General features: G+C 45.5%; 1 protein-coding gene across 3 annotated transcripts; it reads left to right on the forward strand.

Moving 5' to 3' along the window:
• Window positions 1-1016: 1016 nt before the first annotated feature.
• LOC121501764 (basic proline-rich protein-like) lies at window positions 1017-6342 on the forward strand. Of its 3 annotated transcripts, none has more exons than XM_041774149.1 (2): window positions 1017-1773; window positions 6046-6342. In XM_041774149.1, the coding sequence occupies exon 1, from the start codon at window positions 1290-1292 to the stop codon at window positions 1770-1772; it is 483 nt and encodes a 160-aa protein (XP_041630083.1). In that variant the 5' UTR covers window positions 1017-1289; the 3' UTR covers window position 1773; window positions 6046-6342. The 3 variants fall into 3 exon arrangements, with proteins under 3 accessions (XP_041630083.1, XP_041630084.1, XP_041630085.1); XM_041774150.1 differs by lacking the exon at window positions 6046-6342 and adding an exon at window positions 3310-3984; XM_041774151.1 differs by lacking the exon at window positions 6046-6342 and adding an exon at window positions 2133-2399.
• The last annotated feature ends 8192 nt before the right edge of the window (window positions 6343-14534 follow it).

Here is a 14534-nt window from a genome sequence, read left to right on the forward strand (position 1 = left end):
AAATGTGAAAAAGTATTTAATATACTGTGTTTTTTAAGATTTTTATTTATTTATTCATGAAAGACACAGAGAGAGGGAGAGAAGCAGAGACACAGGCAGAGGGAGAAGCAGGCTCCATGCAGGGAGTCCGATATGGGAAGGCAGGCGCTAAACCGCTGAGCCACCCAGGGATCCCAATAATACACTATTAAACATAAAACCTAAGTATTCGGCATTTCTCATTGTATTTAAAGTAAGCACACAATAACAGTTTCATGCAGCTTCTATGCAAAATATTTAAAATACCAATCTAGGTATATTACATGTCATAATGTGAAAGATAATAGAGATTAGCCGAGATAAACATTAGAAAAATTTTTAAAAATTAAAATTCTATATATGCACATTTCATTATTTCAGAAGTGAAATGCAGTTTATAGGGAATTTCCTATTGCTAGTCAATCAGCAGGACAAAGTATTCTTACCATCTTTTCAACCTAAGGCGAGCTGCCCATTGTTCTGTTACTGTTCCACCTGTCACTATCCATTTCCCTGTAGTGGGAGTAAACTGTAATGCGTATGTAGGAGTTTTCTGTCTATACTTTCATGTGAATTCGCTTAGGAACGAAGATTTCTGAAAGTTGCATTCTTTGACAAAGGATCTTAAGTAGAGCCTTTGTGGTGGCTGCAGGCGCTGGAACGTCGGCTGTTCCCCCGGTCGCCAGGCGGGGGCGGCAGAGCCAGCCCGAGGCGCCCCGAGGCCCTGCGCGCCCGGAGCCCACAGCCCGTGCGCCTGGGGGGGCGCTGCAGCCGCGGGGGCCCAGGTGGGGGCCCACTCGCAGGCGGCACGAGCGGTCCTAGGGCGCCTGTAGCCTTCGAGCAGACTCAGGCTTGTCTCTGATTAACTTGCCTAAATCCTTGCGGGGCCCCAGCACCCTGATCATCTCGGACACAGGTCTTCCTCGTCATCCTAAAGCCTTGCCAGGAGCGGCGCTGCCTGCGGCCCAGGGCGTGGCCCCGGGTGTCGGGATCGAGCCCCGCTTCCCCCTCTGCCCGGGTCTCTCGGCCTCTCTGTGTTTCTCATGAATAAAATAAAATCTTAGAGAAAAATGCGGTCCTTGCCTTTGTCCTGTGCCTGAGGACAAGGAGGATCTTGAGGACCGGCCGGCAAACACGCCCCGAGCTCCTGCGGGCGCAGGCCGCGGCTCCCGGGCGGGGTGGGGGGTGGGGGCGGGGCGGGGGTGGGGGGTGGGGGCTGGGGGGGGCCGTCCTTAACCCCTTGTGGGGAAGTCGGGGTGCGGTTCTGCGGGATGAAGGCGGGGGGGGGCGGGGGCCCGGGAGCCCAGCCGCGAGCCGGGGGCCTTGGCCTGGAGGCCCCGGGGCCGCCCCAGCCTCCCGCCCCCCCCGACACCCGGGGGCCACCTGGGCTCCGCCCCGAGGGCCGCCGCCCACCGCCTGCAGGTGCGCACGTGCGGGTGGACCTCGCCGTGGCCGCTGCGGCTCCCGCGGCTCCCGCTCGGCCCGGCCCCGCCCCCCGGCTCCCCCCAGCTCCGGCACCAGCCGCGCCCCCGGCTCCCGGCTCCCGGCTCCCAGGTCCCGGCTCCCGGGTCCCATCTCCCGGCTCCTCCCGGCTCCTCCCGGGCCTCCGGGCCGCCGCCGCCGCCGCCGCCGAGCCGCTCAGGCCGAGCTGTGTTGGGCCGAGGCCGGCTGGGCCAGGGCTCGCGACTGGACCCCGGGGCTGCGAGTCCCGGCCCCGCGCCGGGTGCAGCGAGGACCTGAAAACGAGATCTTAAGGTAGGTGCAGCTGTTCGGAGATCCCCCTCCCGGCCCCCGCAGGCCTCTGGGAGCCCAGCCCCACTCTCTCCCCTGGCCGTGGGCGCGGGCGCTGCAATAACCCCCCGCAGGGGGGCGCCTTCTTGGGACCCCAATCCCTACACCAGCTTCAGGGACCAGCAGGGGGCGGCCCTGGCCGCAGGGGACACTCACCTGCACGGTCACCTCCCAAGGGGTTAAGATGATTTACGAGGCACAAAGGTCAGTAGAGCCCAGTGATGACCAGCTAATAAGCCCACTGGTGGAGCAGCTGCAGTTCCCGGGGGGGGGGGGGGTTCTCGGACACCCCTTTACCCAACTAGTTACCAATTTTCCATTAGGCAGAGGTGCCGCAGTTTTCCTTGAGGACAGTGGCATTTGGTGGATTATCCTTAGGAAAGCAAGGTAGCATTTTGATTTTTATAAGCTCTTTGAAATCTGGGGGAGAAGGATGTTGCGTTCACAAGAAAAAAAAAGATTTTTAAATTAACTAAATTTAAAAAGTAAACGTGATGATGTCCATTTCCAAGAATGTGAACCGTAATCTAGGCGGGCCTGGCTGGCCCTGTGGGGGGAGTGCGCGGCTCTGGATCTCAGGGTCCCGAGTCTGAGCCCTGCCCAGGGTAGAGGGAGGGAGGGAGGGAGGGAGGGAGGAAGGAAGGGTGGGAGGGAGGAAGGGGGGAAGGAAGGGAGGAAGGGAGGAAGGGGGAAAGGGGGAAGGAAGGGAGGAAGGGGGAAGGGGGGAAGGGAAGGAGGGAGGGAGGAAGGAAGCTAACTGAGAAAAAAGTGAAATCGAAGCCAGTGTTTCTGAAACTTTTAAAAAATTATTAGCCTCTCCCCACCCCCAACAAGGAGAAAGTATAGAATACTATCTTGTCGGTGCTGCTGAGCCTGGGGCGGGGGGGGGGGGGGGGTCAGAGCACTGTGCCCTCCACCGTTTCTCCCCCGAGGACAGTGCAGGACTGCAGCCAGCTAGCATTGGGGGCCCATAGCCCGAGTGTCCCCCCCTTGGCTGGGGCGGTAACAGCAGGATCTCAGTGCGCTTCTCACACTTACCTCCCCTGGATAGGGATGGGCTCTGGGGTTTTATTATCTTTAAAATGAGACAAAGGGGATCCCTGGGTGGCGCAGCGGTTTAGCACCTGTCTTTGGCCCAGGGAGCGATCCTGGAGACCCGGGAGCGAGTCCCACGTCGTGGGGCTGCCTGTGTGGAGCCTGCACAGGAGCCTACTTCGCCCTCTGCCTGTGTCTCTGCCTCTCTCTCTCTCTGTCTCTCATGAATAAAATAAAATCTTAAAAAAAAAAAAATAGACATTTGACGGCTCCAGGGCAGCTCGGTGGTCGGGCGCCTGCCTTGGGCCCAGGTCATGACCTCGGGGGTAGGGCGCCCCGCTCAGCCAGGAGCCTGCTCCCCCTCTGCCTCTGACCCTCCCCTCCACGCGTGCGCTCCCCCCCCCTCTCTCAAACAGATAAATAAATCTCTTTAAAAAATAGACATTTGTTTTTCTCCACTTCCAGAAAGGCCATGATGGATGCGTCTCTCGGGGAACACTGTAACTGATCCTCACGGCACTGTTACAAGGAGTCGATTATTTAACATGTAAAATGCCCAGCACCCGAAGCTTGCTTTCTGGCATAAGACACAGAGCCATATGTTAGTTATGAAAGAAACAATATACAACAATCAAAAAACAAAGAGCTTATTGTAAAAGTAATTGGAGTGACTGTTGACATAACTAAAACACCATTGTGCATCTGAAAAATTAACAATGTGATCAGTTATTCAAGTATGTGTTCAGATTTGAGTCTCATAAAATGTTTGACAACTGGTTTGCTTGAATCCAGCCCCATGCTGCGTTCACCTGTCTTTTAGATCTTTTAATTTTGTGTTCCCTTCCCTTTTTTTCTTGCCATTTATTTATTGAGGAATCTGTCATTTGTCCTGTAGAGTTTCCCACACTCTGGATTGCCCTGGCCGCATCCCTGTGGTGGTGTGAACGTGTGCTTCTATCCCTCTATTTTTTTGTAAACTTGGTGTTGGATCTGGAGGCTCTCAGATTCAGGATTGCTGTTTGGGGGCAAGAATGCTTCAAAGGGACGCCCGGGTGGCTCAGCAATAGAGCATCTGCCGTCAGCCCAGGGCGTGATCCTGGAGACCCAGGATCGAGTCCCACGTCGGGCTCCCTGCGTGGAGCCTGCTTCTCCCTCTGCCTGTGTCTCTGCCTCTCTCTCTCTCATGAATAAATAAATAAAATATTTAAAAAAAAAGCTTCATAGATGTTGCCACCTACTTCTTTTAAAGATTTTATTTATTCATGAGATAAACAGAGAGAGAGAGAGAGAGAGAGAGAGAGAGAGAGGCAGAGACACAGGCAGAGGGAGAAGCAGGCGCCATGCAGGGAGCTCCATGTGGGACTTGATCCTGAGACCCCAGAATCACGACCTGAGCCAAAGGCAGACGCTCAACTGCTGAGCCACTCAGGTGTCCCCAACCTTGCCATTTGTAATATACAATGCAATAAATCCCTTTTTGCTTAAATTACTCAAGGGTGGATTTTATTCTCTGCATCGAAGCCTGACCAATTGTCAAACTGTCAAACAACTGCTTCTCTGATTAAAAAGAAAAAAAAAATTAAGGTAATCTAGTTAACTTGCTAGCAATATCCTGAGTATGTAAAATAGATATTCTAAGGATGTAAACATTTATTTTTAAAATTCCAGTATAATGAATGTACAGTGTTACATTAGTTTCAGGTGTACAATATAGTCATGCAACAATTCTATACATTACTCAGTGCTCACCATGTAAGTGGGCTCTTAATCCCCTTCACCTATTTCACCCATCTCACCCTTCTCCTTTAGTAACCACCAGTTTGTTCTCTGTATTTAAGAATATGTGCTTTTGTCTTTTTTATTCGTTTTGTTTCTTAGGTTCCACATATGAGTGAAATCATACAGTAAATATGTCTTTCTCTGACTTACTTCACTTAGCATAATATCTACTAGACATATTCATGTTGTCACGAATGGTAGGATTTCATTCTTCTGAATGAATATCACTTTTGGCTGAGTGATACTCCATTTTTTTTTATACATCATATCTTCTTTATCCACTCATCTATCAATGGACACTTGGTCCATTGCTTCCATATTTTGGCTATTGTAAATAATGCTGCTGTAAACATCAGGGTGCATTATCTTTTCAAATCATTGTTTTTTATATTCTTTGGTTAATTACCCATTAGTGGAATTACAGGATCATTAAAAAATTTTTTTTTGAGGTGGGGCACCTGGGTGGCTCAGTCGGTTAAATGTCTGCCTTTGGCTCAGGTCATGATCTCAGGGCCCTGCGATGAGGCTCCTTGCTCTGTGGGGAGACTGCTTCTCTTCCCCCTCTGCCTGCTGCTCCCCCTGCTTGTGCTCTCTCGCTTGCTCTGTCAAATAAATAAATATAATCTTTAAAAAAAATTTTTTTAAAGGAAACTCCAGACTATTTTCCACAGTTTTCAGGTTGCATTTTCACTAACAGAAATTCCTTTTTCTCCAAATCCTCGGCAACATTTATTTCCAGTGTTTTTGGTTTTAGCCATTCTCACAAGTGTGAGGTATAAACTTTCTCAAAAGAAACCTAGAAGTGCTTTTTAAACATTTAGAAATTAATCCTGTTAGGAAAAATTGATGCATGTCCATTAATGAAGACAATTCTACTGAGATGCTTAAATGTCTAAAAATTCTAATAGAATAATGTCAACTACAAGATACAAATATTCAGAGTCTAGCCAAGAGATTTTGTTCAATATTTTATATAATGTTCCAACACAGAGAAATTAAAAGATTATGTAGTGACCCATATGTGTCACCTGCATTCTATAATTAGCATTGTTATTTTTGCTCAATCACGTATCTAGTATCTATGTTGAGATCTATTTATCTATCCATACATTAATTCATCTTAATTTTTTGACAGATTTCAAAGTAAGTTGCAAACATGAGTACATTTCACACCTAAATACTTCAGCACAGCAAATGGATTTTTTTTTTAAGTACAGTATTTGGCCACTGGAGGGCTTCCAAATGCCATAAAATGCATTAGGAAGTAACTCCGTCTGCAGTGTCCTAGGGTCTGAGGTCTACGGAAGGGGCTGCATGGAGTATAAATGGCATCAGTTAGAGTGAGAGACTCAATCTGAAATCTAGCCCCAGGTCACAGCACCTTTTATCTTGACTCTCCTTTTTTTTTTTTCTTTTTTACAGCTACTTTCATTAGGAAAGAGAAAATACCCAACAGCCTCCCCTTCCCTCCCCATGATTTATGCTGCTGAAGGTCACAACTCTTTAGCTCAGAATGTCAGAACACCTGATGGAAACCAAGGTGCTGGACTGTGGATGTGCGCTGGTATCAGGGACCTGAATTCACTGGCTGACTCCACAGGCCGGGGCTGTCCTCATCGCTGCCCCAGCAAGTAGACTCGAACTCAGTAAACGGTCACTGCAGCAATGAGGGGATGCAAGTGCTTCACGTCACGCATTCAATGTCTCCACTAACCACAGGCGTCGTGTTGGTTCTTTTTATTTTTTTTTAATTTTTATTTAAAAAAATATTTTATTTATTCATTCATGAGAGACACAGAGAGAGGCAGAGACACAGGCAGAGGGAGAAGCAGGCTCCCTGTGGGGAGCCAGATATGGGACTCGATCCTAGCACTCCGGAATCATGACCTGAGCCAAAGGCAGATGCTCAACCACTGAGCCACCCAGGCGTCCCGTGTTGGTTCTTTTTTAAAGGACAATAAGCCTTAACATAAAGCTCCCAGCGTTAGGTTGGTTATCCTACGGCTGGGACTGCAGCTGTACAGAAACAGCCAGGGTTTTCACTCGTGCTTCAGGAGTCAGGTGAAGCCACTGTGCACCCCCAACCCGCTGGGGCCCATCCTGCAGAGGCCTGGGGCCACAGGAAAGCTTCCCACAGCAAGGCCCCGCTGCCACTTTCACACAGGCCCTAGGGCTTCCCAGAAACAGTTTTGAAATGGGACTGATGTCTTCTGTGCATCAGTAGGGGGAAGAGTGAGCCAGTGGAATTCGAATCCTCAGTGTTGATGTGCTTCCCCATGTGTACCTTCAGACTGGGGATACCTGAGGAAGTTAAAGGACGTTGCAGTTTTTTAAGTTGTTTATTATTATTATTATTATTATTTTTAAAGATTTTATTATTTGAGAGAGAGATAGCAAGAGAAAGCAGGAGCAGGCTCCTGCTGTGCAGGGAGCCCGGTGTGGGGGCTCGATCCCAGGACCCTGGGACCATGATCTGGGACCAAGGCACAAGCCTAACTGACTGAGCCACCCAGGTGCCCCTAATTTTTTTTTTTTTTTTTTGAGAGAGAAAGCACGCACACACACTTGAGAGTGGCGGTGGGGAAGGGGCCACGGGGGAAGGGCACAGAGAGGGGGACTCCCTGTCACAACCGGTGTTGGAGCAAGGGCCCCGTGTGGTGGAGCCCAACGTGGCTCAGTCTCACAACCTTGAGATCACAACCTGAGCCGGAATCCAGAGTTGTACACTTAAGCCAGTGCCCTTCTCTTTATTTTGAAAGACGGTGACAGAAAACCAGTCTTGCTAGACGTGAGCGACGTTAAGATTTGCCTGCTAATGCTCACAATTTCAAGTGGCACGATGAGGTAATCTGCTGGAAATGGAATCCTCAAGAACATGATTCATCGAAGCCCTCAAAGAAATAATTTGTAATTTAAAGGATTTGCTGAATCCAATACTGAAATGGGGACTCAGAGGAAATAGAAGGTCCCAGGGAAGAGCAGGGTGCAAACAGCCAGACTGTCGGGTCGGGTGCACAGCTGATGGGAAGGAGTGGATGTGCTAGTTTGGAAGGGCTGCTCCACGAAGTACCGCCAACTGGGTGGCTTACACAACCAGAAATTGATTTTCTCACAGATCTGGAGGCTAGAAGTCCAAAATCAAGGTGTTGGCAGGGTTGGATTCTTCTGAAGCCCCCCTCCTTGGCCTCTGGATGGCCATCTTTATGGTCCTGTGCTGTGCTCCCTGTGTCTGTCCAAATCTCCTCTTCCTATAAGGACACCAGTCATATTGGATTCGGGCCCACACTAATGACCTAATTTTGATTTAATCACCCCTCTAAAGACTCTATCCCCTAGTCACATTCTGAGGTGCTGGGGATTAGACAAGACTTAAACATATGAATTTCCCCTAGTCACATTCTGAGGTGCTGGGGATTAGACAAGGCTTAAACATATGAATTTTGAACATTTTTAATTTAAATTCAATTTAGTTAACAAAAGTGTATTATTAGTTTCCGAGGCAGAATTTAGTGATTCATCAGCTGCATGTAACACCCAGTGCTCGTAACATCACGTGCCCTCCTTAATGCCCATCACCCAGTTACTGCATCCCCTCACCCATCTTAAACATATGAATTTGTGAGGGGAAATAATTCAGTCCATAACTGGGGTTAGAGAGAGTGGAAATAATACCTGGAAATAGAAGAGAGAAGAGGAAAATGTCCAATAATGTGTAGAAGAAAAGATCCTGAGCTGTTCCTAAGAAGGGTAAGGAGGAACTATGACGGGGGTACGCTGGGCCTTCAGCAGAACTGCTTCAGGAACTGCCTCAGAAATTTAAATACTCTTAAGCCTCTTCTGTTACAGGCTTATGTTCTTTAGAATCCGATTGATAAGAATGCTATTTGGGTTAATTAGTAAATAGGTGTTTTCATTTCACATTTATGTCTGACCTTCAGAAGTTTCCATGTCAAGCCAGGAAATAAGCTCAGACAACACTTACATATGTTAATTTTTTTGAATCAAAGACTTTAGCTTTGAGAATCTAGGGATCAGCAGACTAAGTAATGACTGTTCACCGTAGCTGTTGGTCATGTTGCAGGATTTCTTTTTCTTCGGTACGTGGGTGGCTCTTGGTCCCACCACTTGGAAGAATAAAGAATGAAGAGGAAGACCAGACCAAGAGTGGTGGGCAGCAGAGCAAAGTTTCTTGGGTGATCCTCCTGGGCAACAGTAAAGCAAAGTTTACTGAGTAACAGGCAAAGCTCTGGAAGAGGGAGGAGACCCGAGAGGATTTCTAAGTCTAGGGGTTTTTGTGGGCTTGTTGGCAGGCTGTTGTGATCGGCTTAATCCTCCCCGTGTCTGTCACCCAATCAGGCTTTTGCCCAAGAGCTCCAGGTAGGTGTTCACATGGGAAAGGGTGGAGGGCACCTTCCAGGGCGGTGCAGAGTCCTTATAGGGGTGGTTTCTTCCTGGGGGAGGGGGATTTGCCTTGTGCCTGCCTGCCTTTCTCTGACTATCCTTCATTAGTTATTAGCTAATACTTAGTCCTTAATTAGGAGTTCAAGTTTTGTTGAACGCAAAGGGGTAAGACCTTACACAGCAGGGGTCCTCTGAAAAAGCTTCATGAACACACGGAGTATACACGGGCTGAATAAAGCCCAAGGGTATTTCAAGGGAGAGTTTTATGAGCGTAGTAATGAGCATATATGAAAAAGAGCCAGACTTATTTTTTATTAAAGATTGTAGTTATTTGGGAGTGAGAGGGAGCACGAGTGAGGGGAGAAGCAGACTCCCCACTGAGCAGGGAGCCCCAACAGGTGCAGGCTCGATCCCAGGACCCCAGGATCATGACCTGAGCCCAAGGCGGACACTTAACTGACTGAGCCACCCAGGTGCCCCAAGAGCCTGACTTGTGATAACAATTCACACTTGTAGAGTTGTGTAGGGGTCATGTATTGAGCCTATGCTCTGTTCACTCTAAGATGAAGCCATGGAAAGGTCTATCTGGAACACTGTGGAGCCCATGTACTGAGGATGTATTTACATGAGGGACAGAAAGGCTTTTAGGAGCCAAGCTCAGGCATCTGGTGTAAGGCAATGTCAAGAACTGTAAAGGGTCTGAGACTGTACTCCACTTGCAAGCTAACAGTTCGCCTGCCACATGGATGTTGGTAGAAGACAGGAGACTCGTGAGTCAGAGAGGAAGGAGAGTTTATGACAGCACTAGCAGCATCCAGAATATCAGTATTGCAGGGAGGAAGAGACTCGTTTACTGAGTCCCAATACCCCCACAGGCAGTGGGTAGCATTATAGGAACCTTTATTTTAGGGAGTCTGAACCTTTTATAATGGACAGATACTATTTCCGTCTTCTAAGGGTGTTTGCCAAACAAACATCTCGAAGAGGTAGCCCAGAACAAAGGGCAGTCAGTGCTTCACTCACTGTATGTGTAGAAATGCCAAATTCATGAAGAATTATCTCCAAATAGGCAACTAGCCTCGGTGTCTGAGGGACAGGCTAATTCTGAGCATGGGTTAGAATAGCCTCTTATGCATCCTTGTTCCTAGAGATTCAGGCCAGGGTTCTAAGCTAAGACGGCTGTGATAAAAGAAGAAAAACTAAAGGGACCATTTCACTAAAACCCTGCTGTGTCACTGAGGGTGCAAAGAATTCTCGGCACGGGTACAGTTAGTTACTTTGACAGAACTGAGGAGTTTGACTTGGGTATGGAGAGAAGACAGTCCCACACCTGCACAAACATTACTGCACTGGCCTGAACGGCAGAGGAAGAGAATGGAAGATGCTACCTAGTAACCAGAATGATCTGCTCAGAGATGCTTGTGGTAGTCCAACAGTGGCCTGGGTTTAAATTTAAGAAATTTAAAATTATGAAGTTCTATCAACATTCAGGGACTTCTGAACTATCCCAAAGGCTTTGAGAGTATTAAGAGTATAGCATTTTTTTTTTTTTTAGATTTTATTTATTTATTCATGAGAGAGAGAGAGAGACAGACAGACAGACAGAGGGAGAAGTAGGCTCCATGCAGGGAGCCCGATGTGGGACTCGATCTGAGGACCCCAGGATCACGACCTGAGCCAAAGGTAAATGCCCAACCGCTGAGCCAGCCAGGCGTCCCTATCACATTGTTATTTAATCATTATGCCGCATTACCACAAAGGATGGGGGATCTGACCTTCCATAGATGTACCCAGATTTCCAAAAAAAAAAAAAAAAAACACTAAAAAAAAAGAAAGACTCAAAGCAATTTTGTATATAAATGAAGAAAATTGTACTATAAAATACTCTGTTAAATGTTCATCTAATGATATTATGAATACGAGAAAATCAGTCATGTCAGAGTCAACAAGATATACCTTGTGGATTTTTAAAAATGCCACAATTCTCCCCTAACCTCTACTCTGCATCAACAGTAATAAAATAGGTTCACACACAAAAAATAATAATAATAAAAAAAAAACAGGTTCACACTATTGAAAACCACAAAAATTAACCTTATTTTATTGCTAAACTAAAAACATAAAATTGGTGGATTCCACCCCTACCCTCTTGCTACTAACGTAAGGAGGACTTTTATATCTCTTTTGGCCATCTTAACTGCTAGGTCTCAATGAAAACAATGCTTATAGACATTTTGTTTTAATATAGATTCTGATGCCCTTATTTGTAATTTCCTCTTCTATCTAGTCATGGACAAAAATTTGGAAAATAACTCAAAAACATAAAAATAATTCAAAATGGCCACAAGCATAGGTTGTGGATCATGTGTCATTCCCTGAATGTCAGCTGTAATTTTAACTCTTTCTCTCTCAGGAAATCATACTGGAATACATGTGAAACAGTGATTTTCAAATCACTTGTGTGATTTCAAAACGTGTGTGTGTGTGTGTGTGTGAGTGTGTGTGTGTGTGTGAATGTACACAAACATGAATATACCTAAATAATTCAAAGCTTTGGTGACTTATTATGGGTAAATTATTTGTGATCACTTCATATCAAAACATGACACACAAATGTGTTATTTCACTGAGGCTGCAAAACACAAAAATCAAAAAACAATCATTCAAGTCTTCGTTCTTGAGATTCCTACCACTGAATTCACATTTATACCAATTGTTCACAGGACAGTCTTTGAAGAAAAAATATGTGGAAGAAATCATTTTATAGACCTAATGTTTAAGTTTTAATATGCTACTGAATTGTAACCCATGTGGAAATTCCAGCTAAGACAGCCGTCTATGAAACATAGCCCGGTGAGATCCAACAATTATGGGTTGGTGTTCAACTGGATGAGCCTTCTTTATGTTGAAATAGGAGGCAAATGGCTTTATAGGACTGCATGAAGGCACAGGTGTGAAAAAAAAGCAGCAATTATTTTTGCTTTATTTGGCATTGGGCAGGCTTCAGTTGGAAGAAACCATATTTAATTTTCCTGTCACGCTGTATAAAGAGAAAAAACTTGGAGCATGTTCAGAGGAGAACAGCGACTGATTAAAGGTTTGTAAAATTAGACCTATATGAAATTGTGAAAAGAAGTGGGCATGTTCAGTCAAATGCAAGCCACTCAGGCAGGATGAACAATTACCTGCAAGTATGTAAAGAGATGCTTCCCAAGCCTGAGGTTTGGGATTAATGCAAAGTTAAATTGCAGGATTAAGAACACAAAACAAAACAAAAGTCAGAGCAGTGGAAGAAACTAAATACTGTAAAAACAAAACAAAACAAAACTAAAAACATTTTAAGAAATTGATGAATGAAGCAGTCTATAATTCAGACTTTTGCAAAAACGATCATGAAAACAATTCAATTTTGTACTTATTAAATAGAAATAATTTACGAAGTAGAAAAAGCATTCGCTGGATTGCATTAAAAAGGAAAAATCTCTAAGCGAATTAAGTCGGACAGAACAAATCCTATGATTTCACTTATATGTGGAATCTCAAACATCAAACAAATGAACAAACAAAACAAAACAGACACAGATTCATAGATACAGGAAACCTACACTAGTTACCAGAGCCGGGCGAGGCTGGTGAGGGGAGGGGGTTTAGCAAAATAGGTGAAGGGAATTAAGAAATACAAACTTCGAGTTGTAAAATAAGTCAGTCAGGGTGGTGTGATGTTTAGCGTAGGACAGACAGTTGAACATACTGCAGTAGCTTTGTATGGTAACAGATGGGAACGAGATTTATCATGGGGATCTATCTTCCCAGAATGTGTAAAAATACTGAACCCCTACGATACACACCTAAAACGAATAGGATATTGTATGTCAATTATACACCGATTAAAAGAAAAGTAAAAATCATCAGATTAAGTATGAAGAATAGTTTTAAGGAAAAAAAAAGGTGTATCTGGCGGTCTTCTCTGGGACCCAGGATAGCAGGAACAGAAACTGTAAGTCTGCTCTCAGAATAAGGGGAGCTCCTGTGTGTGTAGGGTGAGGAGGCGGCGTAGCGAGCAGTTTCCCTGACCTGCTTTACCTGTTTTACCAGGAATCCCATGACACAATGGTTCTCTCCAGAGTGGTCCTGAACTGTTATTCTGTTTGTCCAGGGGAAATCGTTTTCTCTCTGAAGTAGTTTCTGCTTTTTGAAAATCGTGTTGGGCAAAGACATAAACAAAAATTTATTCTCCAGTTTACACTCTTTATCCTTATATGCAAAGGGAGAAAGATGAAACCACAAAGTTGGCACCATTTTCTTTTACTTTAAGGCTGCTCCATTAGCCTGATGATAACTTGTTTTTTAACTTAGAAATGTAGATGATCTAACAATAATGTCATTAAAGTTCTGGTTCCCTACGTTTGACGTTTGACACTTGAACCCTGTGTTTAATATGATTCCAGCACTAATTACAATGTGCTTTTCCCCAGGCTAAGCTATTCTCAGACCCCAGCCGGGTGTCCTAGAATTCAACTTTTCTGACTCTGACTCTACCTGGGATAGTATCGCAGCCCAGTTAAGGATCCTGACCGGCGAGACTGCATCGCTACTTCAGAATCAATCCCAAGTGCAGGCTGCTACACGCGCTTCTGACCTACGAGCTCTAACTTGGAAGTTTCCACAACCCTGTCACTGGGTTCAACTAACTTGCTAATGTGGCTCACACTCAGAGAAACATATTATTTACTAGATCAGCAGTTTATTGTAAATGGATATAACTCCTCCAAGGAGCCCTAACTTTTCCCTTCCTCTACGCCGGTTCCATAGCACCTCCGTGCAATTCACCTGACAAAAATTAATGATTAATTCAGTTAATGCTGAGTTCTGTTGATTGTATCATAAAAGGACCCAGATCCAAGTTATAAAAGCAGGTAACACCCTCAGGTGTGCAGTTACCACACCAGCAGCCCTGGTGATAGGACAATAATATGCTGTAGGGTTTCACAGGGCAAAGTCCTGTTAGGACATTCTGATGAAGCTGTTAACAACATCAAAGTCCCAGACAGCACAGCACTGGTGTCTGTTGGGCCTACTGAAGACCAAAACAGATTAGTGATAAAGCTAATATGGTATCTGTAACGTTTTTAACTACTGGTGAGATCCAGGTGAAGAGTGTTAATGTGCGGGCTCACGTACTAATCTTTTCCTTTTTAAAAATAAAAAGTTGGGATACTCTGAGTCTTAGCTTCTTGTTTGGGCCCCCTATTTGCTAATTTGGTTTTATTAACCTGTTTTGATGTCTTCCCTCCTACCAGTAATTATTTTTCTTTCTTCTTCTTCCTTTCTTTTCTTTCTTTTTCCTTTATTTTTAAAAGATTTGTTTTAGTTATTATTTGAGAGAGAGAGAGAGAAAGCAAGTGCAGTGGGGAGGGGCAGGGAGAGAGAAACCTAAACAATGTGCTGAGCATGAGCCCAATGTGGGGCTCGATCTCATGACCCTGAATCGAGACCTGAGCCAAAACCAA

Source organism: Vulpes lagopus, chromosome 11 (assembly GCF_018345385.1).
Source record: "Vulpes lagopus strain Blue_001 chromosome 11, ASM1834538v1, whole genome shotgun sequence".
Classification (NCBI taxonomy): Eukaryota; Metazoa; Chordata; class Mammalia; order Carnivora; family Canidae; genus Vulpes; species Vulpes lagopus.

Excerpts from the sequence above, each read along its gene's own strand:
- LOC121501764 (XM_041774149.1), top strand. The coding sequence starts at position 1,290 with ATGAAGGCGGGGGGGGGCGGGGGCCCGGGAGCCCAGCCGCGAGCCGGG.